Source organism: Acromyrmex echinatior, chromosome 4, assembly GCF_024713525.1.
Source record: "Acromyrmex echinatior isolate Ae372 chromosome 4, ASM2471352v2, whole genome shotgun sequence".
NCBI classification, from domain to species: domain Eukaryota; kingdom Metazoa; phylum Arthropoda; class Insecta; order Hymenoptera; family Formicidae; genus Acromyrmex; species Acromyrmex echinatior.
Window position 1 is genome coordinate 6,758,964 of NC_141855.1, and position 27,328 is coordinate 6,786,291.

A 27,328-nucleotide genomic window follows, 5' to 3' on the forward strand; every position below is an offset into this window, starting at 1 on the left:
AAATCAATTGTCTCGTTGTAAGGGTGTCAGCGTAAACAAGCGCGACGAACACGCATATATAGCGCACCACGTGCTTCTCTCCTTTTTTTTCTTTTTTTTCTCCTCAACGCCACAAATGGCATATACGGGATCATGAGTGCCTGACACAGGAATCTGTTTACAAGGCATATTTGGGACACATATTTGCGTTAATTTCATATTATAAAATACAAAATATCAACAAATAATATTATATATTTTAAATAAAAAGTTAATAGAACTCTCAAATTAGAAAAAAAAATGTAGATGGATTGGTGAGTTAGACCAGTCCTTCTATCTAATCATTTTTTTATAATATACTTTATTTAATATTATAAGAAATTGTTATTAAATTATTACCGGATAACTATGACGAGTGAATATTTATTTAGACGAAAGCAGGCGTGCCTCAAATACATACTTCAATATTTGTGCAAACTCATATGCTAAGGGATTTACAGGCAGGTGTGCCCATTACACGCGCCTAGTAATTATGAAAGTAACCTGAAGAAAAAAATGTGGAAAAGTTAGATTCATCACTAACTTTGTGTTATATCGATTTATATTACAATTATATAAAACTATTTTTTTTTAATAATTGAGAATTGAAACGCATTTTAATAGTTGTCTTTAAACAAACTTCAGTTCACGTTTATTTTGACAACGGTTTAAGTCACTTGTTCTTTGGCAAACTTGTGTAGATCCAATTATATTTTCATTATATGTATATATCTATATAAGTATCCGACCAGGGCAGCGATGAAGGAAAAATATAAAGACATGATGATTTGTATCTCTTCTGCCAATTTCTCATGAATATTTTAAAATTTTACAAACATCATTAAAAATGGCAAAGAAAAAAGAGTAGAATACTGACAAAAATTATAAGTAAAAACATAATTAAAATAATCACAAGATATAAATGTTTGTTTTTAACTAGTTTTTAAATAAATATCTTTTGTGGTCATTTTAAGATTTATCGTTATAATATTTTAAAAAATGGTCATTTGAGATATCAAAGAAGTCATATTTCTTTACAATTTTACTATTCGTAAAATTTTACAAAAAAGATTAGGGTAAACATGTATATTATGATCATACGGAAAAGATGATCATGTATAGGTTATAATTTTTCTAATTAGTGCAAAATGCGCTAAATAGTGCATTTTTGTAATCATTCTCAAAGATAATTAATATTTACAGTAATTTATGTGCGTATACTATTTGAAATAATAATATTTCGAATATCACAATTATGAATATATTCATAAATATATTATAAATATATTAAAGAGAAAAAACTTACTATGAATGCTAATCGTATATCATAACGGCAAATTTCATTTATAGACATAACGAATCGCAAATTATTTACAAGTATAACAAATATTCATTCTTTTTAGTATTTTTTAGAAAAATCATTTGCTATAACTGCAAAATGTTTATCAAATATGCAAATTTGTTTGCTATAAATAAATTAAAAACAGTAAACAAATTTGACAATTTTTTTTATATTTTAAAAAGCTATACATCTTATCTCAATTTATCTTATACATTGTAAAAATATCTATTTTAGGAAATATTTTTTTTATTAGGTGTTGGAATTAATTCGTAGCGTTTTACAAGTGATGGGAAGTACTTTCATTAATGTATTTTTTAATGCTCATATGAAATAAATAACATTCTTTCATTAAAAAACGCTACGAATTAATTCCAACACCTAATATTATGTAATGACAAAATATTCTTTTAATATATATACCAACGCAAAAGCAAAGCAAAAAGAAATATCTCAAAATGACAAGAGTATATGACTTAGGCCACTGTGTGTCATAATCGCTCATCGTGACTGTCATAATCGCTCATTGTGACTGTTCGTTGAAAAATTGAGAACATTTATATTTTGACCAATTAATTTAATATCACGTATGACTTTGCGTGACAATTAATTTTTTATTTTATATTTATATAATTTTTTTCATAAGTTCGTATAAAACACGTATACACACACACACACACACACACACACACACACATGCATGCATGTATACATATATATAAAAGATATATAGCTGTCAAACCATCAGAGTAATTCTGAGTCATGATTCAGGAATATTTATAGCGATTTTGGTGCTACCTGCACTGCTCAACGTTACATTACATGTAGTTGTATAAAAGCGAAACATAAACATTCGAACGAAAAATTATTAGAGGCGACTCTGACCAAATGTAATCGGTGATTAATTTGGCAGAATTAATTATCTGACCAAATGTAATCGGTGATTAATTTGGCAGAATTAATTAATTCGATAGAATTGTTCAAAATAAAATTTTTAACTATACAAATCACTGCTTAATCTTTTTTCATATATATTATAATAACATAATTGATAGTTCTCAATATTATATGAATTATTGAATAATTTATTTAATATATATACAAAAAATTATATAAAATTATATACAGGATGTTTGGAAAATAATGATAAATCTTTCGCATAGGGGCAGAATGGACTAAACTGAGAAGAAAAGTCTTCTATCATTTTACAATTTTTGCAATAGTTAACAAGATATTAATTGCTAAAAATTGCCGAAAATTAGTCTTGAATAATTTTTTACTCAAATACTATTAACTTTACAGAAAAACTGCTAAAAATTGTTTATTTTCTTCTTATAGAGCTCTAAGAATTTTTTTAGAATTTTTTCAGAATTTTTTAATACCTTATTTTCTCATGTTAGTAAAAATGAAAAAATGCAGTACTAAAAAGTTAATAAAAAATTCTGAAAAAATTTTTTAGAGTTCTATGAAAAGAAACAATTTTCTTGCAGTTATCTTGCGGTTTTCTGTAAAGTTGATAGTATTTGAGTAAAAAATTATTGAAGACCAATTTTTAGCAATTAATCTTGTTAACTATTGCGAAAATTGCAAAATGGTAGAGGACTTTTCTTCTCAGTTAGTTCATTCTACCCCTATGCGAAAGATTTTTTTCATTATTTTCCAAACACCTTGTATATATTAGTTAACCACCGATTACATTGAGTTATATAATTAGAAATTTTGCCATAATTCTATCGGTTGAATTAATCACCAGTTAAGTTAATCAGGATTTAATAAAAGACATTAAAAGTTCATTAAAAGAAGATTATATTATTATATTAATATGCTATGTTATTCGGTTTCAAATAACTTTTGAATAATCATGAAATAAAACTGCGAAATTTATAATCATTTATATTGAAAAAAAAACACATCATCTTAGTTGTGAAAAAAAACTTCAGGCATTGACCTGCCATCAGACACGCGAACGGCCTAAGCAGAGACAATGAAGACATAATATGACATATAATTAACACGAGGGAGCTGTCGCTAATAATACAACAGCTCGGCCAGATGCGAAAGCTGCTATAATCTCGGTGTACTTAACGGTTATTAATAAAAAGCGCACGTTATCTCCTGGCCAATAACACGCGTTCAGCGCTTATCACACATGTGCTACTCATAAGTTTGCACGCATACACGCACACAAAACACATACTTACAATGATATCTATAAAGAGATTTTACGGACGAAATTTTACGGTATTTTCTTAATTGCTTCAAAATAATACTCAAATGTAATGAAAGGGCAAAATTTGTATGATATAATTTCGAGATACTTCAAGTATTAATCTTTATTCGTGCTCGTAGATGCGCAGAAGTGAAATATTTTGCTTATCTGCGTGACATACATGCGGATCAAAGCACTTTTCAGCACAACTGCATTCAGGTTCTTATCGACCCTTCTCTTATTACTGCGATATTACACTAAAAAGATGTTTCTCCTGTTCTATTTTTTTTTATTCTGTTTCTTTCGCCACATTTAAAAATCGTACAGGTATTGTGTGTATGTGTGTGTATGGAATATAATAAAGATGTTGAAGATAGTAAATCATGCATTGAATCCTCTTTAAAATCAATGCTAATGTTAAATAACCTGTGATTGAAAGAGAGTAGCGATTTTTTAGGACATCCCGTATATATAGAATACGCGGGCTTGCAGTTGCTGCCGTAGATAAATATTATTGCAAGTCCCGAGCGCTCCGAACCACTTGATAGTATAAATACATCGCATCAAAGGCGGAGGCAAAGGCAAACGCGCACGCATTGTCGAATACGCAAAGTAAAACGGGGTGCCTATTTGCTATGCGTTTCCCTCACGATGCTTACATCTTCGCCCAAATTTTGCATAGAAAAACATGAAAGATCCTAAAACGTCGTCATGTTTTCTCGGAAAAACGATAAAATCGATGATTTATGTTCTGTCATTTCGTATTTCCAATCAGAACTCCTTCAAACAGAGTATGGCACTTGTCATTCTGCACGTGCACAGAAAATGCAAAGCAGTGGATGAGATCAACGCGAGAAGAAAAGTGATTAAAAATAAAATGACAATAAGCGGAGTCTGTCAACAATACTGTGTGCAATCGTCATAGAAAAAAATAGATAAATATCAAATAAAAATGTTCTTTCCTTTTCCTAAGCAATTTGTTTGTGTATTATCTTGTATCTGTGTGTATCTGTTTGTGTATCTTATTGTAACGTGCATTATATAAATTATCCATTATATAAATTTTATTATATAAATTTATATTTTTTTAAAAAAGTTAATTTTCGAAAAAAAAAAAAATTATTTCGCGAATTCTTTTTCAGCAATATTCAACATTCAAAGTATAAAAAATAAATTTAATTTTTATAATAAAAATATTAAAAAATAAATTAAATATTATCAAAACATACAGTTCATTATTTTATAGAGAGATTCTAAAGAGTGAAAATTAAGTCAATTTTGAAAGAGTGGCTTAATTTTCAATCTTTTTTATAAAAATGAAATTTCACTCCATGGAGTAAGATTCAGCTTACAAGTTTTAAAGCTTACATTCGAGAGATGCTTTCGATCTCAAAACATATTATACATTTTGCAATTTCTTGAATCAAATACACTTTGCATTAAAAGAAAATCGCTTTTAGTTACCGCGCATGAAGTATTTGTAAATTATTTTGAAATATTATAATAGCATATTATAATAGCAAAATTTGAAATGTAGCAATATCATCTTTCTATGTGAAACAAAATCCAAAATTTAATAGCACATAAAAAACTTAGGCATTAAGTAAATAATAAGCGAATTGGTCAACATAATAGAGACTGTAAGGCCATAATGTAAGCAGCAGCAAATCCAATATTGATTTCCTTACTGCTTACGTTTTATTGCTTAAGTTTTTTTGCGTCATGGCTCCAAACCTGATTTAATATGTAACTGATCTAATAATTACTCAACATTTTATTTTCTATATATATTTCTACCATGCATTAAACCGCGGCCTACATCACAAATTCGACTTTCAATAATTTAGGCTCATTGGTATATAAACAATGAACAGATGACCTATCTTCTCTATAATCTCGTTTTTTGGTGACCCAAAATATAGATCAGATCGCAAAATCTCTCGGTGTAAATGTAGTTTTATACTAAACTTCGCACGGGAAATATAGAAAGAAATGAGTTTTAGATCAGGTGAAAGGTTACGTCATTTCTAATGACACATTTCCGAAACTAGAAACAATTCATGCTTAATTTAAAATGAAGCTGATTCAGAAATTTCATTCTGCACAATGCGTCGCAAGATCAAGGTCATTAGCGAGGTTTAACATTCTCTATAAATAGCTATAAAAAATCCCGGAGATAAAAGGCGTGTGCCTTCTGGACGATGGTGTCTCTCGCGGTATCTACGACTACACATCATAGAAGAGCGCGTTGGGTGAAGTGAGCAATAAACAACGAGCAGTAGCGTGCAACGCAGCGGCGGTCGCGCGCGATTACGCAATGCCGTGTAATTTCAGTGCGAAATCCAAATGGTTGGGATTCGGCCGCTGAGAAATTTCGCAAGTGCCAAACGGCGCGCTCGCGCGACGCGTCTCAGCGTTTAACCTTGGCTCCGACAATTCCGCGAGGATCATCATTCTACTTCTCGTGGATTTGTGCACGCTGAATAATTCATCAACGAGAACAGCAATGTTAACCCCACCAGCTCCATTAACGAAGTGTCGTACGCAATTCACGCTTAATCCCCCCTCGAGAGAATTAATAATATTTATTATAGAGTTCATGTTGAACTAGAGGTTGGGAGAAAAAGTAAATTTTATATTTTTATAAGGAAACGATGAACTGTACTCCGAAAATCCTATATGGATGATTTCGATCGCCGAATTAATTACTGATTAAATTAATTGGAGCTTGAATCGAAATTTTGATTATAATTTAATTGGCGATTAATGCAACTAATAGAATTACTAAAATTTTAGTGTATAATTCAGTAAAATCTAATTTAATTAAATATATGAGAATTTTTATATTCAAAGCGGATCTTAGTGCTTCAATATTTATGTGTGTGAATTTATATATATATTTAATTCTACAAACTGAGAGCAAAAAATCTTTTTTGGTTTTGAATAAAAATATCAATAAATAATTAGATGTTAGAGAAAATCTTACGAATAATTTGATAATGTGAAAAATATTAATATTCCTATAAAGATGCTTATTAGCATCAAAATTATTAAATTGCTTGTCAATTTAATAAGTGATATTATTACTCTGATTCTTACGATGACATTTTAAGATCAAAAAAGATTTCGGCACGCAGAATCAGAATATATAAATTCACAAAGAAATATTTAAACACTAATATAAGATCCGCTTTGACCGAATATTAGGAATTCTCATATTTAAGGGGACTATTCTGTAATTTTCAACGACTGTAACGATATCGTTACTGTCGTGAAGAATTATGAAATAGATCTTTAATTACGAAATAGGTCTTTAATTAGAATTTATTCTCATGGATCTAAATTCGTATCATTTCTAATATGTGATTCGCTATGATTCTTTTTTATGTTTATTTGTAGCAATAAATTAGTTTTAATCTCGGTTCAACTCACTTTTTATTTTTATTCTAGTGTTAGGAAAAAATAAAGAGTAATTTGAGTCGGAGATTATAAAGCCGAGTTAATCTAGACTGATAGAAATGGGCTAAGCTTTAAAGTTAATCTAGATTAATAGAAATAGGATTTAGCTTAACCTTTTTATGTATTAAGGGACAAAGAAATTAATAATTCTTTCTATGCTAATAAAATAGATATTATTTGGTAATCGCCGGTTAAAATAACTGGAGCTTGGCCGAAGTCAGCCAAAATGTGTATTCACATGTTAGAGTGTAAGTATAAGTACAAATAGGGTCATAAATTCATTAACGCGTAAAGTTGCACATATATTCGTAGCGCGTACTTCCTGCCTAAATGTTCGCATCATGATCGTGATTATTTAAACTGCAACGATTTAGACTTTATCTTAAAGAGGCAAAAGACATATTTCGTGTAGGCTTATAATCTGACATATCAATGTTTAACGTATATAATAAAAATAAATAATAATTGAAAAAATGTTTTTTAAAGAATCAAGATTAACATTTAAACAAGAAGCACGTGCTCCGAATATCTGATATGCATGCAAATTCATATAGTATTTATACGATACAAGCGTATGTAGATGTATTGAAATTATTCGTATCGTTAAAGAATGTAAAAAAAAATGTAAAGGATTTAAATCGTAACTCGTGCATATAATATAGTGTGTAGGACAGTTCCCCTTCTCAGTTACATTGCTAATAATCCACCTTGTATATGCATGTATGACTACGTACATTAATCATGTCCGGTTCGCTTGCACTCAGTGGCCAATTTCTTTACAGTGCCTAAGAAATGTATTTTTTCGTTTACGTAGTTAATTTGCATGGTTCAATAACTTCACGCTCCGCAAAGAATGGAAAGACTCGGCGAGTCGATTACCGGTGTGATGTCCTTGTGAACGCGGTCGCGCTGGATAACCATTAACACACGTGGTTGTACATGAGACCGATTGAGAGATCGGCCGGTTAATCCACCGCAAGTAACGCAGCTTCACGCAATCCGAGCACCAATGACGGAATAAAATTCCCATTTCTTTGACACGGGTTGTTGGGGAACAGCGCAAAACGTTCAATGACATTTTTTTAACCTCGCGATAAGATGCAAGGTTGATTGAAGTGTCCGGTGTACAAATGTAAAGCGAGATCCAGAGTTAAATTCTTGAATCCGTCTTTGGATTAATGACTGATTAAGACGACAAAATAAATTAATAATATCTAACGTATAACAATCATCTTCTTGTTTTTCTAGTGGTGTGTTTAGAATTTGTCCTTTGGAAGCAACAAATATCTTTTAAGTTTGATTTTGAAGCACAATAAATACTCAGCATAGGTCTATCAATATAAATCCATGAATTTTTTATTTCAATTAAATTTAAAAAAATCAGGATTTTCGATTCTATATTATTCTATCTCCAAATTATAATTTATTTGTTGATGTTTAATTAGGGACCAAAAATATTTTACTGTTGAAATTCTGAGTTTAATTTTTCTCATATAATTTTTTTCTCATCAAAAGAAAATTTGAAGGAACAGATAACATGTATCCGTTAATGCAACGTTTACTTTTATCCATCTCTCATACGTTTGATGAACGGAATAATGGAGGAATAAAAGAAAAAAAATTCATCTGCGGAAACTGGCGCGTGACTTCTTTTACATCCGGTACATGAAAGTGCTAAATGGCCATTACTAAACGTCAAGAGCGTGAAACGACTCATCAACGTTGGAGCAACAGCCCTAGTATCGTTCCTCTCTGTCTCACTGTACCTATAAACGAAAGTCCCTGAAACGAAAACTGCCTACTTCCGAGCAATAAAGACCAATGCCGTAATCATCGTGATTTAACGACATTGACTCGACCACCGGGAGTCGTCATATAAATGAAATAATGTTTTCATATCGAATCTTCCGATCTTCGAAAGAATATACTTGTCATTTCAAAGCGGCAAGTAGGTTCTACGACGATAAACGTCGTGTCACTATGTATGTTGCACGTGGTTCTTTTGATGTTGAAACGAAATCTGTTCTTCGTAGCTGCACTATGTTTTCACTCTTTAAAAATAAATATAGAATTTGACAGTGGAGAGGAAATGCATTCTAAAAAATATCGTTGTGGATTTAACACACACCATGCGGTGTCTATGCAGGGTGTCTCAAAATTCGTGGATCAAAATATTGCAGCAAGGTTTTTTTCTTTGAAAAATTAAATAAAAAAGTAATTATTATTTTTTATTTTAAGCAGTAATTTTTTAGAATACGAATGGTTTAAATATAACCAATTATAAGCTATGTTTAGATTATTACTTGTGACTATCATTGAAGTGAACTCATCAACACCCACAAATACATGCCGCGTGTGACTCATGGACAGGTGGCTATCTAAATATAATTTATGATTGGCCACATTTAATCCCTTATATCTCAAAAATTACTGCTTAAAATAAAAATTTATAAATAAACTTTTTATTAAAAACTTTTTTCGAAACCTTTTTTGTTTTGGTATTTTGTTCGAAAATTTCGCCCTGTATAATTTTACCATGGTATTAATATTAATCAACATGGTGTGAATTTAAAACCTTGTTCAATATTATTATAGTGTGGATATAATTCATGATGTTAATATTAACATCAACACGGTAAGAATTATACAGCATATGCGTTACATTCACATCGATTGTTTAGAGTATGGGGAAGATGAAAGAAACAGAAAATTTAGCTATAAAGAACAAACGAATGTTTCTACTCTCTAAATTCTTCGAAGTGAATATCTAAAAAGTGAAATTTCATTCCTAAAAACTGAAAATTCTTTTTCAAGAGGCAGAATTTTCACTCTTTAGAGCAAAATTCCACAAAGAACTTCAAGAATATGAGACAAATTCTTTTACTGGATATTTCACGTGCGTTTCAAGAATTACTAATTGTCTCAACTATTTTGAAGCCGATCACATGAATACGATCTTTCGAATATACGCGTGCAAAACTATGTTAATTGACAATTCTCTGATGTTGTCAGACGATTGTCAATGTTTCGAGTTTGAACAGAATTATGGTATCCTAATTTCGTGGAATTTAATTTTCAATATTTTAGATGTTACGGTAAAGCCCTTCTATTCCGAATCCTCTTTTATTCTGGAACAGCTGTTCCCCTCAAGTGGAAGTCTTCTCTTACGTCGCTCTCCCACTATGCCGTTTGCCACGTGACTGCATGGCCATGCGTGGAGTGAGAAACTAGTAAAAGACGGAAAGCGAGCGATGACATTTTCGTTTCACGCATATTTCGTCAGGATAAGAGTTTGGGAATTAAGGGGACTCCGAAATAGACAGGCAGTTCGATCTCAATGATTCTAGAATACTCTACAATATTTTTCTGTGAAAACGCACGAGAACAGTTTCTATATCAAACAGTCTCCAATTCAACAGAGTTCAGTTTAAAGTTTTTTTTTTCGTACACATTTGTCTTCCTTAATTTTTTTGAAAGAATAAAAAAAGCATCTACATATTAAGACATCTTGTATATTCATTTAAATACTCATTTAAATACTGATAATATATTGTGAAATAAAAGAAAGTTAATTAAAACAAGCAAGACATTTGAATATTTGGGCACTCTTGCTTGAAACAAAATAATAAAACGAATATATAATCACTTTTTTTATACACAGAAAAGTTATAATAGTAAAAAAACATTACAGAAAAAGACGGTCGACTATTTCTACTAATGTAGAAAAACTTTAACCTCGGTTTAAGTTATTCTTTATTTTTTCCCAATTTGTATTTGAATTATAAAAAATAGAGAGTAAATTAAACTGAAATTAAAAATAAACAGATATTGACAGAAATAAACATTAGTCGCTCACAGAAATGCAATATGATGCAATTAGAACGCATCGTGTCTAACGATGTCTAATAAGTAATAATATAAAAATGAAACAAATGATTGGAGTCGAAAAATGTATAAAACTTTGAGTCCATGATGCTAGAAATCTCGAATAAAAAAAAAATTGACCAATCACATTGTTTATGTGATCGAATTGTCCCAATGTAATATGTAAATTCTTTCTCTAGAAACTTCTCCGAGATCTCGGAGAAGTTTCCAGCACACATAAGGCTTAAGAGATATTTTTTTCTGACTGGAATGTTATTTGATCCTTAATTGTTCCCCCCCCCCCCAAAATGTAACGTATTAGACATCAACTTGCTCCAGTATTTAATAAAAAAGCATCTCGATAATTTTAACGTCATATACACGTGTACTTTAAAAAGATAAAGTCAAGTTTTTCTAATATAGAAAGTAATTGGAGAGATAAAATAGATTTCCTGTGTCACTTCAATATTATTTTCGGCTCCAGAAGAAACTCGAATTGCTTTGCGCGGCAAAGTTAACTTTTATGAACTTGCGCTCAACTGGTGATGCACTTAGCAGGATCATTACGTCATTAATCGCCGTAGGAGCGATCGAAACCCTCTCTGGTCGAAGGCGCCGAGTATGAAAAGTGTAATTTGACAACGGTTGTGTTCATCAGAAAAAGCAATTTTGCAAGTTTTTTCAATATTATTATACAAGTTTATACATTTAGATTCGGTGAGAAACTAAGGGCTAATTGTATTTAAAAAATTATGTAATATTTGCAAAGGTGTATTTTCTGTTGAACGCAGTCAATAAGACAAGTCGATCTAGGGGCGATCGATTCCAGTGATTATTCAAGTATTGGTTTTTCGTTTCTCTCTATAGTATACCTACTTAATACCGATTACGATGCAAGATCCATCGTATCATTTATTTTTAACCCTCCGGGGCTGTCAGAATTTTGAATCTACTCAATTTGGATCCACTAAATCTCTTTGTCAAACAATTCAATTTTCTTTATATTACATCTGCAAATTTCAATTATTCTTATTAAAATATATTCTACAATTTATTCTTTTTTTTATAGTTATATTATTTTGGTTTCTTGAAATTAATTAGTACCTTTTAATTAATAATTAAATGGAGTTTTATGGCCTCAGCTTTAGTAATTGTATTACAGATTTGGCGTCAGCTCTAGAAAATTAACAGCAAATATTTCTCTCTCTTTCTCTCTTTCCATATCGTTTTCGCTATCGTATCTCTATCCGAAGCTTAAATAGACGTATGTATTGCACTTTAAACTCAAGAAACGCAGAGAACAGTTGAAAGAGACCGACAGTCAGGACGCGTACAATTCCATACAATTCAGTAAATACATTTAAATGACGTCTGGCGTAATCCGCCCAGAACCGTCGAGAACTTACCGCCGGTTTAGGTACACGCGAGATATTGGCGAAGCCGGCCTACCTCGATAAGCACGACGAAACACCAACAGGCAGCTCCGATTCTCGTTTCGAAGCGTGGCATGCAAGCAAGGGAAGGTACTACGGACGAGCCGCCCGGCGCGGCACGGATGGCGGTGTGCCCGCCCGAGCGATGCCACTGTCGATGTCGCTCTGAACTCTCTGAAGGTAGTCGCGCTTCGGCCGATCGCGCGTTTCCTCACTTCACGCAGTAACTCTCGAGCCGTCTGGCACGTATGCAATCAGTTCACTTCGCCTGTCGTCGACCGATTCGATTGTCAGGCATACCACACCGACCGTCGACTATACACTTGATCGCGAGATGCTGCTTTGTACGCTTTAACGTCTGCCTGGCTGTGATCGCTTGCTCGCGCGTGCGCGCGCGCACGAGCTTTTACGTGCGTGCGTCTGTTTACTTTACACGTAATCCTACGATGCGCGCTTGACACCCCGCGGTCGCTCAAGATCATGAATCGTTTCGCGCGTATATACCTACACCGCTGTTACGGAAACCAGCGAACCGACGATGTACAGCATGATTAGCAACTCGATTTCTCTCTCTCGCACAATCGCGACGCGTACATCCGCGCATCACGCGCGTACAAGGGCCACTGCGCGCCGACGGCGGCGGCCGCGCCGCCGGCCGCGCCTCACGGTGTGCGTCTGTACTAAACGCGCGTCACGAAGTGATCGATAGATAAACGGCGAACTGCGTGCGTCAAATCCGTTAAGTCCGTCTCATATTATGCATTGGGGGATTGCGAGTTAGAGATTAGATTTCGATCGGTCAGATAATCTTAATTTCTGTTTTATTCTGCGTGATTAAATTCTAATCTTTATTTCGCAATTAATCTCCAACTGACTTCAATGTGCTTAAAGACTGCTCAAGAATCGATTTGGGTCGATTGTATATATGTTTTGGGAGATTACAATAATGAATAAAATTTATGAGTTGTTGATAAGTAAAGTAAATAAAATTGTAAATATTCTAATGAACTTACTTATTTTTTGTAATTTATATATGTATATATATTATAATACATTACATTAATATGTGATTTAGCTGTGGCCAATTAAAATCACGTTAAATGTTGACATTTGTTATGAAAACAGACATATAAAAAAAAAAAGACAAATACTGGCCTCCTACGTTAGTCAAATACACACAGTTTGACAGCTTAATTAAGTTCAATAAAATAATAATGCATTTTCTGTAATATAATATCATACATAATGTTAAAAAAAAATTTTTTTTATTGTTCAATTAGTAAAATTTTTTCTTCTGACTGGCCAAAATGCTTCGTAGCACTCCGATACTTTTTCTTGCATCACACTGATTCTGCATGTGCGATTATTGTTTAAAGAGCCTTGAACTATGTTTCCATTGGTTAATTTAACAGTATACAACAGGTTATACAGTGTTTCTTTTTTAATCTGTCAAACAATACGCTGAGTAAGTTTTGTGTTAAATAACTAATCGATTGATATCTATGACCGGTATTCATAGCCGGTTTTTATAGTTTAAGACTCGGTTGCACCAACATTACTTTGATTTTAAGCAAAGCTTAAAACTCTCTGTCTCTGTCTCTTTTTGGCTTTAAAACGAGACAGATAGAGTTTTAAGTCTCGCTTAAAGTCAAAGTGACATTGATGCAATTGGGCAAAAGAAAATCTTTGCAACTGTTATAAAATTCTTAGATATGATTGGTTTATATATTTAAATCCAGTAAAGAACTAAGGGCAGGACCAATCATATTAAAGAATTTTACAATAGTTGCAAAGCTGCTTTTTTCTGCTGAACGCAGCCACTGTAACCGCGCAATACTATAGCATCACGACACGTATAACTTAACTTATCACAGATCATAGGAGGCATCATATTAGATTTGTCATGTCGCATGTTCCAACATCCAACACGCTCCTATCATAGCTTTTATTTATTCATTAAACCATAAAGCTATAATCGCATTACTTCTGATTAAGGTTACTGGTTAACGATTCTATTTTAGCCAATTACAATGAAGGTGGCCCATACTCGTTGCATCGTGATGATTCGCTAATATAGAACCGTCAATCGACAACCAGTGATATAAGTTGATTTGATCAGCGGATCACAGCGGACAGCGAGTACAAGCGAGTGTAGAACTTCGTGCTGCTCCGACTTTGCAATTCGTCAGATTCATCTCCGTCCTCGGATGCTCCGATTGCTCTGATGTTCGTCACGCACGCGTTAAAATCCCGTGTGTCGCTCGTATCCGCACAATCTCGCCTGCTCTTCAGGTACCTACGTTTCTCCGCAAACGCGAGTACGCCACTTGTCACTCGTCATCGTGTCATCGTCCTATGTATACCTGATAAGAACACCGCTCCTGTCATTCGCCGCGTCATCATATCGAGTGTTTACGTCGATCATTAAATCGAAGTGGTTTAGCACAATTGGCAATTTGTTGAACCGACTCCCTCGGTGGACGATTTCACGACAATATCGATTGTCAGGAACTACGAGTTTCCGTTCAAATTTCATTGGCATGTAGGTGTACCTAACCTCAACACGACGCCAAGTGATTTTATCAGTGTCACTTTTTTTTTTCTTTTTACGAGGTAATAGATCTTTGTGCGAATCCCAAGCAGAACAACAAGTCATAATAATGTCAAAATGATATTAAATTGAATCGGAAATGATTGAAAAATGACTTTTAATGATCATTTTGGAGTTATTTTGATATCATTGTGACATTGTAATGACTTGTTATTCTGCTTGGAATGTGTTGTTTTCTTATTATGGAAGCACCGTGCGTATGAGAGAGAGAGAGAGAGAGAGAGAGAGAGAGAGAGAGAGAGAAAGAGTGTGTGTATATTGTGTTATTCACGCAACTGTTCCGCGAAGCCAAGGTTAGTAGTGATGAAATTTAGGTGACCGAGTGACAGAAAAAACGGGAAACAATAAATTTGTATCGTGTCCGACGTGAAGTCCTGTCCTCGACGTTTCATGATGACGTCATTTTATCAGAATGACAAGAACTCCCACGTGGAGAGTTGTACCTGCAAGTAAGAATACTGTCGCTTATTAGTTAACTGTTGGCTACACAACCATATGTTATTTGAGCTTAAGAGTGGTAACGTAAACTGTGAAACTGTACACGTGTTATACTTTTTTTTTTCTCTTATGTATCAGTTGCAACAATTTTTTGCTTTCATTTTTGTGAATTATCACAGCTCAATTAATTGTTCTATTGCAGGAAAGAGCAAAATTGATTTCAATACACAATTTTGAATATTCATTATTGACATTTTTGTTTTAATGTAACGTGCAGAGTATGATCCAAAATTATCAGACGCGCGCGCGATCTTTTTAGTATGGATTCTCGTGATTTATGTTCTTTTTTTTCAAGTTAAAATGCATTCACAGTTTTTTAATAACGAACAATTAAATATAGCAGTTGTTTAGTAAATTAAGCTTTAGGAAAAATGAATAATTTTATTTATTTTATAAATTGTATATTGTTGATAGTAATTAATTAACACATATCTGAAATTGTTGATAATTAATTAATATATAATACATATCTCTGAAATGCATATCTTATAGATATTATATCGCGATAAAAAATTTTTTGCGCGAATATGTATATAAAAATATATAAACATTCATAAACATACAAAATTAATATAATTATATATGGAATATATCCATACATGTTTATATACTCTTCTTCCTTTTTAAAATTACTGTTTTAGTGTGATAAAAATAATAATGAGAAAACATGAAAAATAATTTAAAAAATAATTTTCACATTGTTTGTTGTAAAAAAAATTGTTATATACAATTATGTATAATTTCATAAGTATAATTTTATATAAGTACAATTATGTATAATTATATATGAGCAGTTCTTTTATATTTCTCCAAACTTATTTTTTTCTAAAAGAAATAATGTGAAATTATCCTTCTAATTGTTTTTTATGTTTTCTCATTATTATTATTTTTATTATATTAAACAGTAATTTTACAAAAGAAAGAAGGATGTATGAATATGTACAGATATATTCCATGTATAATTATGTATATGTTTGTGAATATGTTTATATAGGGTGGGCCATCTATTGGTACGTTTTTGAATTTCGTCGTATGGCAACACCGAACGAGCTACAGACCCGAAATTTTGACAGTTTATTAGTCATACCGTCCGCGGCACGAAACAACATGTTTTCTCTTGAAGAGCGTTTTGAAATTTTAAAAACTTATTTTCAAAGTCAGTGCTGTGTCGCCGAAACTGTACGAATTTTGAAAAGAAATATGGAGCACCGAAGGAGCTATACGCAAATTGGTGAGGAAAGTTCGTGAGAAAGGGATGTTAGTGGATGACAGAAGTGGTCCCAGAGCTCGGACAGTGCGCACACCCGAGAATATTGAGGCTGTGGCCCAAAGTGTGAGACAATTCCAGCTTTGAAAAACAATAGTCCAAAATGTCATTAATAATTGGGGTGACCGAATGGCATACTGTAAGGCCAGTAGAGGGAGCCACATGAACGAAATCGTTTTTCATTCTTGACGCGGATACTTTTAGCTTCACAACAAAAAAAAAATTAATAAAAAATATCAATGTATGCTCATTTGATCGCATTTTTAAAAACGTACCAATAGATGGCCCACCCTGTACTACATGTTTATATACACATTCCACATGAAAAATTTTTACCGCGATACAATTTTTATATTTCTTTTAAATTTGCTACATGCATATAAATACATCCACAATATTAAGTAAAGAAAAGTATTACAATCAATTAAATTTATTTTCCAGTGATATATTGTTATCAGTTTTTTTTATCAATTGGCTTTTTTTTATTAATTATCTAAGGTTAAGTTTTCCTTTGTTTCAACTTTGTGTTATTTTCCTACTTGTATGTTTGTTATTTAAACATGATGGAATAAGGAAATAAGTGACAAAAACAAAGTATATATGTTTTTATTTTGCACATACCTGTGCAGTTAGAACATAAATGGAAATTGAAGGAAAACTTGACTTGAGATAAAGAAATCTGAAATAGACAAAAACTTGATTTGAGAATAGAGAAAATATTTTGTCTTAATAATAATAAATTATGGAAACTTAACTTCATAATCCATGTAAGAGTTCATGTACTATTTTATTACATTTATACATATATATTTAATATATAGAGTACAGCAAGGTTATAGTAAAGTCAATTTCTCATGACATTGTTTATGTTTCTGAGCAGCGTAACTGAACATTTAAAATACTTGTGTTCTTAAGAAGTAGTTATGATTGTATAAGATAGTTATAAAAGCACTATTGCAAAAAGATATTGTTTGTTGTTGTAAATTTTGTATTACATTAAAAGGTTGAAAATAACGGAATAGTCCCGCTCTAGTTTTAGAATATTTTTCAGCATCATTGATGAATAGCGATATATAATAGATTAACAAATTCATGTTTAAAATTTTTATTTGCATTTTCTTCATGTTTAGAAATCAAATTTCTGAATCTATTGCTTCGGTGACCAATATGACTGAACGTGTGGAAAAGCGATGTGATGATATAATAAAATCACAAAATGATGACCGATTATATAGAGGTTTAGTACTCACTAATAAAATGAAAGTTATTTTAATAAGCGATCCAACAACTGATAAAAGTGCTGTTGCAATGGACATTAATGCCGGTAATTATATTATTTTGCTATTTTGCTCGATATTTCTAGCGATTTATAAGAACATTTTTATAAAATCATTTTATACATATTATAAATTATAACAAATACAGGCTACGGTCGATTTGGATGCTCACGCTTAAGCGCTTGTAATCACCATTTTGTCTTTATCGTTCATTAGACGTAAAATAAGAATAGAAGTACTGAAAAGCGCTGAAAGGGTCCAAATCGACCGCAGTCATATAGAGAAAATCGAACCCGGATCTTATGCATTCCATACGATTGTTCTATGCCTTTAGGCCAATATTTTGATCAATATATTGAGATCAATATTTTGATTTTTTTTTATCATCTGTGTATATTTTTCTTAATCACTTTATATTGTTAATATTGTTAACATTTTTTACTGGATTTAGTTGTATTTTATAATATGATGGAACTAACATATTTTTATTAATAATTGTCAAATTATTAATTTTAAAGTTTAGATATAAAATATGTGTTACAGGCTATATGTGCGATCCAGATGACCTACCTGGATTAGCGCACTTTTGCGAGCATATGTTGTTCCTAGGAACGAAGAAATATCCTCAAGAGAATGATTACAATATATTTCTGTCACAGAATGGTGGTATGAGTAACGCATCAACACATTTAGATCACACCACCTATTATTTCGATGTAACTCCCGAGAAATTAGAAGGCGCTTTAGATCGTTTTGCTCAATTTTTCTTAGCGCCTCTCTTTATGGAGAACTTGACTGAGCTAGAACTAAATGCTATAAATTCAGAACACGAGAAAAATATAGCGAATGATACGTGGCGATTTGATCAATTAGACAAATCATCTGCGAGCTCAAATCATCCGTTTTCGAAATTCGGCACAGGAAATAGAGAAACATTAGACACAATACCGAAACAAAAAGGCATTAATGTTCGAAATAAACTACTAGAGTTTCATGAAAAGTATTATTCTGCAAATATTATGTCACTGTCTGTTCTTGGAAAAGGTACGATATTGAATCTATTTATGATTAGAACATCTGAAAACATTACTATACATTATATTAACAAATAAATTTTTTATTTAGAGAGTTTAGATGAACTTGAAAATATGGTAGTAGATCTATTTTGTGAGTTACGAAACAAGGAAATTGAAGTTCCAATATGGCCTGAACATCCATTCAAAGATGAACATTTTCGCACTATGTGGTATATTGTTCCAATAAAGGATACAAGAAATTTAGATATTTCGTTTCCTTTACCAGATATGCGTCCACATTACCGGTCTTCGGTAATATAATATATTTTTTTTTTGGCTTTGTTACTTTTGGTTTTGATACTTTAAATGAATATTATATCTTATTGTTAATTCTTTTTTTAAGTATAATTACAAAACAAAACATTAAAACGAGATCAGTTATTTTCCGTTGATTTTTGGTTGAATACGAATCCGCTTTTTAAATTGTTCCATCACATTACAATTTTAAGAAATTGACAGTTAAAGTTGCAAGAAAGGGCTATTTTTAAATATTTTATTATAATTACAATATGTGACATGCTGATATAATTTCAAAAATCGTAGTCGTATTTAACGTTCTAAATTATGGGAATGAGTTGCTTCGTTCCAGTGTTCGAAAAAAAGTCAAAATACATCCCTCTCGAAACCGTTCCACTTTTATTTGAAACATTTTTCTATATTTTCCATATTTTTCGAGATATTTGCCTGAAGAAATTAAAATGGGACATCTTGTATATGTGTGTGCATGTGTGAGTGCCTGTATGTGTGTGCATGCGTGTATGTACGTATGTATTTTTTTATATTTATTATTAATTTGTCAATATAGCCTGAACATTACGTTTCTCATTTGCTTGGACATGAAGGAGAAGGTTCATTATTATCGGCTTTGAAAGCTAAGGGATGGTGTAACTCCCTAGTATCCGGACTACGTCCTGCCGCCAGAGGCTTCAGTATTTTCAATATTCTTGTCGATTTGACCGAAGAAGGTATTAAGCATATCGAAGATATTGTTCTACTGGTGTTTCAGTATATCAATATGCTTAAGTTGAAAGGACCAATCAAATGGATTTATGATGTAATTGACAAAATAAATTATAATTTTATGTAGAATGTCCGGAAAATTATGTTATCGCAATTTATCAGACGTTTTGTACTTCAATATCGTATATTAAATATGAAATAATATGCATTTTGTACATTTGTAGGAATATAAAGATATTGACAATATAAACTTCCGTTTTAAAGAAAAGTCTTCGCCTCGTTCTTATGTGAAATTTACTGTTCGAGCGTTGCAAGAATTTCCCATGAATGAAATTTTGTGCGCGCACCTTGTTAACCCTGAATGGCGGCCTGACTTAATCGAGGAAATAATGGGATATTTGATCCCGAAAAATGTTAGGATTCACATAGCTGCAAAAGCATATGAAAATATAGCTGATGAAATTGAAAGTTGGTATGGTACTAAATATAAGAAAGTGAAGATATCCAAGGAAATAATGGACATATGGAACTCCCCTAGCTTTAACGACGACCTGAAATTGCCTCCCAAGAATGAATTTATAGCAACTACATTTGATATCAAGCCACAAACTAACGTAATTAAAACTATCATTTTTTGTAATATTAATTCTTGATCATTGTGATACTCAAAGCAAAATCTCCATGAAGCGTAAACTATACTGTGAAGTTTGATATGAAATAGAATTTAATTAATGTTAAAGTAACTTAAAATAAATTCTGTCTCTTTTACACATGTATAGTTTTTATATAATAATATATGTAAAGTGCGTTTGAATATATTAGGTGTTGGAATTAATTCGTAGCGTTTTTTAATGAAAGAATGTTATTTATTTCACATGAGCATTAAAAAATACATTAATGAAAGTACTTCCCATCACTTGTAAAACGCTACGAATTAATTCCAACACCTAATATATTTTTGTACTAACTTTACAAAAATATATGCTGATATTTAAAGATTAGTTTACATCTTTACAGAAAGCTAAGAGATCATGATATAAATAAGAAAAATGAGATATTAATTTGATGAATAATTTGAGTTTTGACTTGTTTTTGTACATGAAATGGTCCTTTGTCCTATTTGATCTCATTATGTATATATATTTACATATCATTGTATCATATTAACAAGTGAAATTTTACAGGTTGAAAAGTTTCCTATTATTTTGGAAGATACATCATTTGTAAGACTTTGGTATAAAAAGGACGATGAATTTTTTGTGCCTAAAGCAAAGATGATCTTCGAATTTTTCAGGTATGTATTAAGTGATTATGAAAGACATGTTGCTGCTCTAAACGAATGTGTAATACTGAAATATTTTTAAATGTAATTTTGGAATATTCTGGCAACTTAAATGATTTTTACTATTAATTCACAATATGATGAGATTAGTAGATATTAATGTGCATTCCAAATAATATTAATAAGTTGATTATTACTGAAACTATTTAAAAAAAATACACTTAATTTTGCAATTATGATTCTTAAAATATGTTATTTAAAGATGAGAATGAAATATAATGTCTTATAACAAAAAAATATTTTCTGTAATTATGCACAATGTTTGTTTTGTCTCTAATTTATAGCCCATTTGCCTATATGGATCCCCTTAGTTGCAATTTCACTTATATGTTTATTAAGCTGTTTCGCGATTCTCTTAACGAATATACATATGCTGCTGATTTAGCTGGTTTACGATGGGATCTTAGCAGTTTTAAATATGGAATAACAGTGAGTATATATATAATAATAATAAAATATAATGTATATTATTTAAATAAATTTGAATGTTTATTCGAATAAATTATTGTTCAATTTGTTATTAACATTAATAATGTTTAAAACAAATGCTATTTCACATATATACATAAATTGCTTATTCATAAATCGTTTATATTTTTAATTTGTTATTCGTAAATATGCTCAATTCTATTCCTATGTAATAATGTTTATCAACTGTTTTATAAAAATATTCATAATTTAAAAGAAATATCAATTCTTTTTATAGCTTTCTATAGGTGGTTATGATAACAAACAACGTGTGCTGTTAGAAAAAATCATGGATCGAATGATAAATTTTAAAGTTGATCCGAAGAGATTTGAAATTCTAAAGGAAAAAGTACGTACAATAAATACAATCAATATTTTTAATTTAATTAAGTAACATATTTATGTAGAATTATTACAGTATATCAGGAGCTTCAAAAATTTTGCTGCTGAACAGCCTTATCAACATGCTGTCTATTATCTTGTAGCCCTATTAGCAGAGCAAGCTTGGCTCAAGGAAGAATTACTGGAAGCTACTACCTGTAAGCATAAAAGAGAACTTGTACCTTTGTAAAAAATTATTTTTTTTTCTCTCTCTTTTCTAAATTTTTTTTAGTTCTTAGCACAATTACAGCACATATTAATGATATACAGCATTTAATATTTCTATGATATATTTTTGATTATATTATTTATTCTGTGATAGATTTAAATGTCGAGGGACTCCAGCAGTTTATACCACAGCTACTCAGTAAGGTGCACGTCGAGTGCTTAATACATGGTAATGTGACTGTAACGGAAGCTACAGATATACTTAAACTAATTGAGTCTAAGTTGACAACTGGAGTGCCTAACATAATACCCTTGTTAGAACAGCAACTAGTATTGTCTCGTGAAATTAAACTAGAAAATGGTAAGCATATAACATGATCAAATTTCATTTATGATCATTTGAAAAAATTATTATGCTTATGTCGATTGCACTATCGTTACTTTAATTTTCTCGCGGAAAAAGGAGATAAAATTCAAGAATTTAAAGTGGCCTTAAAACACGGCTTCGAAAAATGTATATCGAGAATATTAAAGGGAAAATTGAAAATTTTTTATTGTCTGAAATACATAATAATGTATATCGAGAATATTAAAGGGAAAGTTGAAAATTTTTTATTGTCTGAAATACATAATAATGTGCACGTTTTATTTTTGTTCCGGAAATTCCAATTTATATAAAATGTTATTCTATTTGATTAAAATGTAAATGGATCAATAAGCTCAATATTTCAAACACCTGATATACGAACTGTTGGTAAAATCTTCTAGTTCACAGTTTTCTCCGACAGATTTACTCGGATCTGTTTTTCCATAAAATGATTTGAAGCTTGAATCGACCCAACTTTTTCACGACCGACTGCTTGAATTTGGTCTCCTTTCTACTCCACTGGATTTTTTTAAAGTCGAGAGAGAAGTAGAGAAGAACAGAGTTTTAAGTTCCTTGTTTAGAGTTAAAGTAACATTAGTACAATTGACCGTTAAAGAATTTCAACATGAAAAATTTTATTATTTCTATTTTCTAACAGTTTCATATAAATGTTTTATTGTAGAAAAAAATTTAAAAATATGAAAATGAACAACCTAATCTATTTTAATATAAAAAAGAAATATTGGAAGTAACAAATTATTTGTTATTGAAGTCATTTTTTTATCTATAATAAAATTTTTATTTTAGAAATTAGATTAGATCTTAAGTTAATATTGTTTATATGATGTAGTATGCAACAATTTGTAACAATATGTAATATGTGTTTTTTACAGGTTGCCACTTTCTGTATGAAGCAGAAAATAATTTACATAAAAGTTCTTGTACAATGGTATATTATCCAACTGGTTTACAATCAACAGAGTCGAATATGCTTTTAGAACTCTTAGCACAAATTATTGCGGAACCTTGCTTTAATATTTTAAGAACTAAGGAGCAATTAGGCTATATAGTATTTAGTGGTATACGTAGATCGAATGGAACACAAGGCTTGCGAATCATTGTACAAAGTGATAAACATCCTCAATATGTCGAAAAACGAATCAATTTATTTTTAGACTCCATGTTGGTAAGTATAATATCTTATATGGTAAAAAAATTGTGTATTTGGAATGGAAATTGTGTGTTGGAATCCACTTATGTTCTCGTTAACCGTTTGTGTTGATTTTTTTAACATATTCGAGTGTTAATTTAACATAATGATTATGTTATTCAAAAATTTTGTGTTAAATTGATATTAAATGTTTCTTAGTGCCAAAATGATCTAATTTATGAGTAAGTGAACAAGTAACATAAAAAACAATGTGTTTTAAAACGTAAATCCTAAGATGACTGCCTGAAATATTTGTTAATTTAATATATCATAAATATTAATTATACTAAAAAAATATACTTTTGTTTACAAACTGTGTCAGTATTAAATTTATAAGTACCTTTTTTGTGATCGTTTTTTAATATCCATGTTGTTTTCTAATATATTCATCTTATGTTAAAATGGATACAAAAATGAATTGTTTTGGGTGAACTGTTTAGGATATATGATATGTGTTATATTCGATAATTCATTCGATTCATAAATTTTCCAACAGTATATGCAATAATAGTACATATTAATGCATTGATTAATGGAATTATATTTTCTTTTTTTATATTTATCACACAATATCTTATATTATAATTAAATATATTACTCCATTTTTTATGTGATAATACAAAGTTGTATTTTTAAAGTTAATATTACTAATAATTACATTCCAGAATCACATATCTACCATGACAGAAGAGCAATTTGAAGAAAACAAGAAAGCTTTAGCTACATTACGTTTGGAAAAACCAAAAATGTTAATTGCAAGGTGTACCTTGTATTGGAATGAGATTGCGGGCCAACAATATAACTTCGATCGAGTCAATATTGAAGTGGCTTACTTAAAGACGATATCACGGCAGCAATTACTTAATTTCTTTAAGGTAATCAATTTACTCTTATATATCATTTAATGTTATTCCGAAAGGAAAATGTTTTAACATGTAAAAATAGAAAATATTAAATGATTTTTTTATGAGACATAATTTTTGAGAGAGAAAAGTTTAGTAAGTTACTTAATAGTTGAAAAATTAATATAATACATCTATGATATAAAATCTCCTAGGAAAATGTACATAGTAAGGATCGACATAAATTGTCAGTACATGTGATATCCACAGCGTCATCGGAAAAGAGTTCACCTGATAACACAATCGAAAAAACTGCCGATTTATCAACTGATGAAGAAGTTAAGAAAATCGACGATATTTTGTCATTTAAAAATAGTCAATCTTTGTATCCTCTAGTTAAACCGCTTGAAAAATATTTTCTCAGGAAAGGCGTACGCTCTTCTAAGTTATAAAAAAAGTGATGAGATAATAGTGAATTGAACAAATGAATTTACTTACCCATAATTTAAGAAAAAAAAACGATGCATTATTTTAGAGAAATTAATGAATCACTTGCTGTATCTAAGGTGATTCTTTAGTACACTTACACAGCACCGAAAATTTTCAGAAATATCTCAGAAATAATCTTCCACAACGGACTCTTCTAAATTAAAAAAAAAAAGAAAAAGAATCCAAAATCAAGGCGATTGAGAGTCGACGTGATAATTAGTATGCAAAATTAATTCTTGAATTTTTATTCCAATAATCTTTGAACGTTTCGACTTTTTCTCTAGCTTTGAACATAAAATATATTAGCGACAAGTATATTAGCGTGTTTTCATGGAAAAATTTTTATTCTGTGAAACCATTACGAAGAAATTCGACAAGAGCAAAAACGTCAAAAACGCTAGTTTTATCGGTAATACAGATTCCAGCAATCTCTTAATATTTTTGCAAAATCGAGCACATGCATTGAATTTATATATCATAATACATCCTAGATAGCATAATCTTGTTGTATCTGAAAAAGAGCTCAGGATTGATTTAAATTCTTTTTAACTTTCTATCTTAAGCTTTTTTTAGAAAAGAAAATAAGATGATAGTAAATTCATTGCATGGATACACATTTATTTAAATGAATGTTTAAAAGAAGAAATATATAAAAACTATGTATATATATAAGTATACTTACATTACTTATACACGCCCGCGCATAATTTTTATATATTTCTTGTTTTAAAAAATGATTAGTTTAGCGTATTCTAAAATAAAAATAATACAGTTAAAAATAACTGTAGATATTCGATAAAATTTCAACATCTGAAAGAGTTTATCATTTATTATTGAAAATTATTTTTAGATAATATTTATAATATTTTTAGATAATATTTAACATTTTTAGATAATATAATTTATAAAATTCGCTGCTACAGATAAATGATTTATACATAAACTAATTATAATTTAATGTAAAATTACTTACATTGAAAATTTATAAATTAAATATAGTGTATATATCTTGAATTAATTTTTTCCATTTCCTTTTATATTTTTTGTATGATATATACATACATATATAGATATACGTTTCTTTATCTCCTGCATGGAACATAAAATCTCTATGAGGTTTCTGTTACAATAAATTTTTTCAGGAATTAGGTTGTTAGCCTAAGTCCGCTTAGAATATTTCTGCTATGCTTCTAAGTCCACTTAGAATATTTCCGCTATTTTTAGAGATATAAAATAATATATTTATTGAAGTTGTATAGCATTTCTTTTTCAAAACCTTCACCGACTATTCATTTCACTACTCCCATTTATGTTACTACTCATATCACTACTCTTACTCATTTCATTACTTTTGCGTATATTTAGTTTATGTTTCGCTCTGAAACTGATTTTCTGGATCTCTGTTTCATTACTCAGCACTTTTTTTATCACAACTTTTGTAAAATAAATTTATTTTTTAAAAATGTATACACTAGTATACATACGCGTATGTACGTAATATTTTTTTATAATATTTTTTTATATTTCCCAAATATTAATATTATTACTGGTAAATATTTATTTTAGATGATGCCTCACCGATTTCAATGTCCTTTAGATATGTTGTAGGGGAAAGTATTCTGAGTGATTTCCCCATAAGAATTAAGTGGGGACAGCATTGGTTTAGGAGATATAGTAAATTAAAGTTCTATAATATCTAATTATAAAGAATATTGGATAACATAAGAGGTATATTACGAATAGTGAAATTTGCATACTAATCTCTTAAAGAATGTAAACAATCATCCTTCCCCCCTCTCTGCTTAGGAGCGCACAATTTAAGGAACAATTTCATCCCTTAAAAGTGCGTATAAAAAAATACGTGTCACTTATTTTTGTTTAGACAGCAACATACTAAAAGCTCATCAAAATCAAAGAGGGACAGTTATATGGGTCCCTTTCTTTGTAAGATTTAAACATGACTGTTTGGTCTTCTTCTTTAATTGATTTTTATACACATGCATATATACATATACACATACACATGTAAATCTAACATCAAGAAAATGTA

The 27,328-nt window shown here is 30.6% G+C and overlaps 2 protein-coding genes across 15 annotated transcripts in view; one reads left to right on the forward strand and one right to left on the reverse strand.

Moving 5' to 3' along the window:
• sky (GTPase-activating protein skywalker) overlaps positions 1-12,971 on the reverse strand; it is a 33,884-nt gene extending 20,913 nt beyond the window's left edge. For 3 of the 9 annotated variants that reach the window (XM_087405380.1, XM_087405378.1, XM_087405379.1), the window contains exon 1: positions 11,766-12,971. The gene's annotated coding sequence lies outside the window, so the exon portion shown is untranslated. The remainder of the gene's footprint in view (positions 1-11,765) is intronic. The other 6 variants (XM_087405377.1, XM_087405374.1, XM_087405376.1 and 3 more) reach the window with 6 other exon arrangements.
• Positions 12,972-13,977: 1,006 nt separating this feature from the next.
• LOC105152492 (Insulin degrading metalloproteinase) lies at positions 13,978-26,292 on the forward strand. Of its 6 annotated transcripts, none has more exons than XM_087405371.1 (15): positions 14,629-14,935; positions 15,222-15,382; positions 17,829-18,022; positions 18,519-19,019; positions 19,101-19,303; positions 19,857-20,105; positions 20,236-20,625; positions 21,196-21,305; positions 21,638-21,782; positions 22,060-22,170; positions 22,240-22,360; positions 22,525-22,731; positions 23,631-23,923; positions 24,613-24,822; positions 25,005-26,292. In XM_087405371.1, the coding sequence occupies exons 2-15, from the start codon at positions 15,324-15,326 to the stop codon at positions 25,239-25,241; spliced, it is 3,030 nt and encodes a 1,009-aa protein (XP_087261497.1). In that variant the 5' UTR covers positions 14,629-14,935; positions 15,222-15,323; the 3' UTR covers positions 25,242-26,292. The 6 variants fall into 6 exon arrangements, with proteins under 6 accessions (XP_011065129.1, XP_087261497.1, XP_087261498.1 ...); XM_087405372.1 differs by having other exon boundaries at positions 15,235-15,382; XM_011066830.2 differs by having other exon boundaries at positions 15,248-15,382.
• Positions 26,293-27,328: the final 1,036 nt, after the last annotated feature.

What these genes read in the sequence shown, in the direction of transcription:
- LOC105152492 (XM_011066827.2), top strand. Translation starts at nt 14,547, where the DNA reads ATGTTCGTCACGCACGCGTTAAAATCCCGTGTGTCGCTCGTATCCGCA. An exon ending in GTCCACATTACCGGTCTTCG is followed by an intron (nt 19,304 to 19,856) that starts GTAATATAATAT and finishes TTGTCAATATAG; the next exon opens with CCTGAACATTACGTTTCTCA. An exon ending in ATGATCTTCGAATTTTTCAG is followed by an intron (nt 21,306 to 21,637) that starts GTATGTATTAAG and finishes TCTAATTTATAG; the next exon opens with CCCATTTGCCTATATGGATC.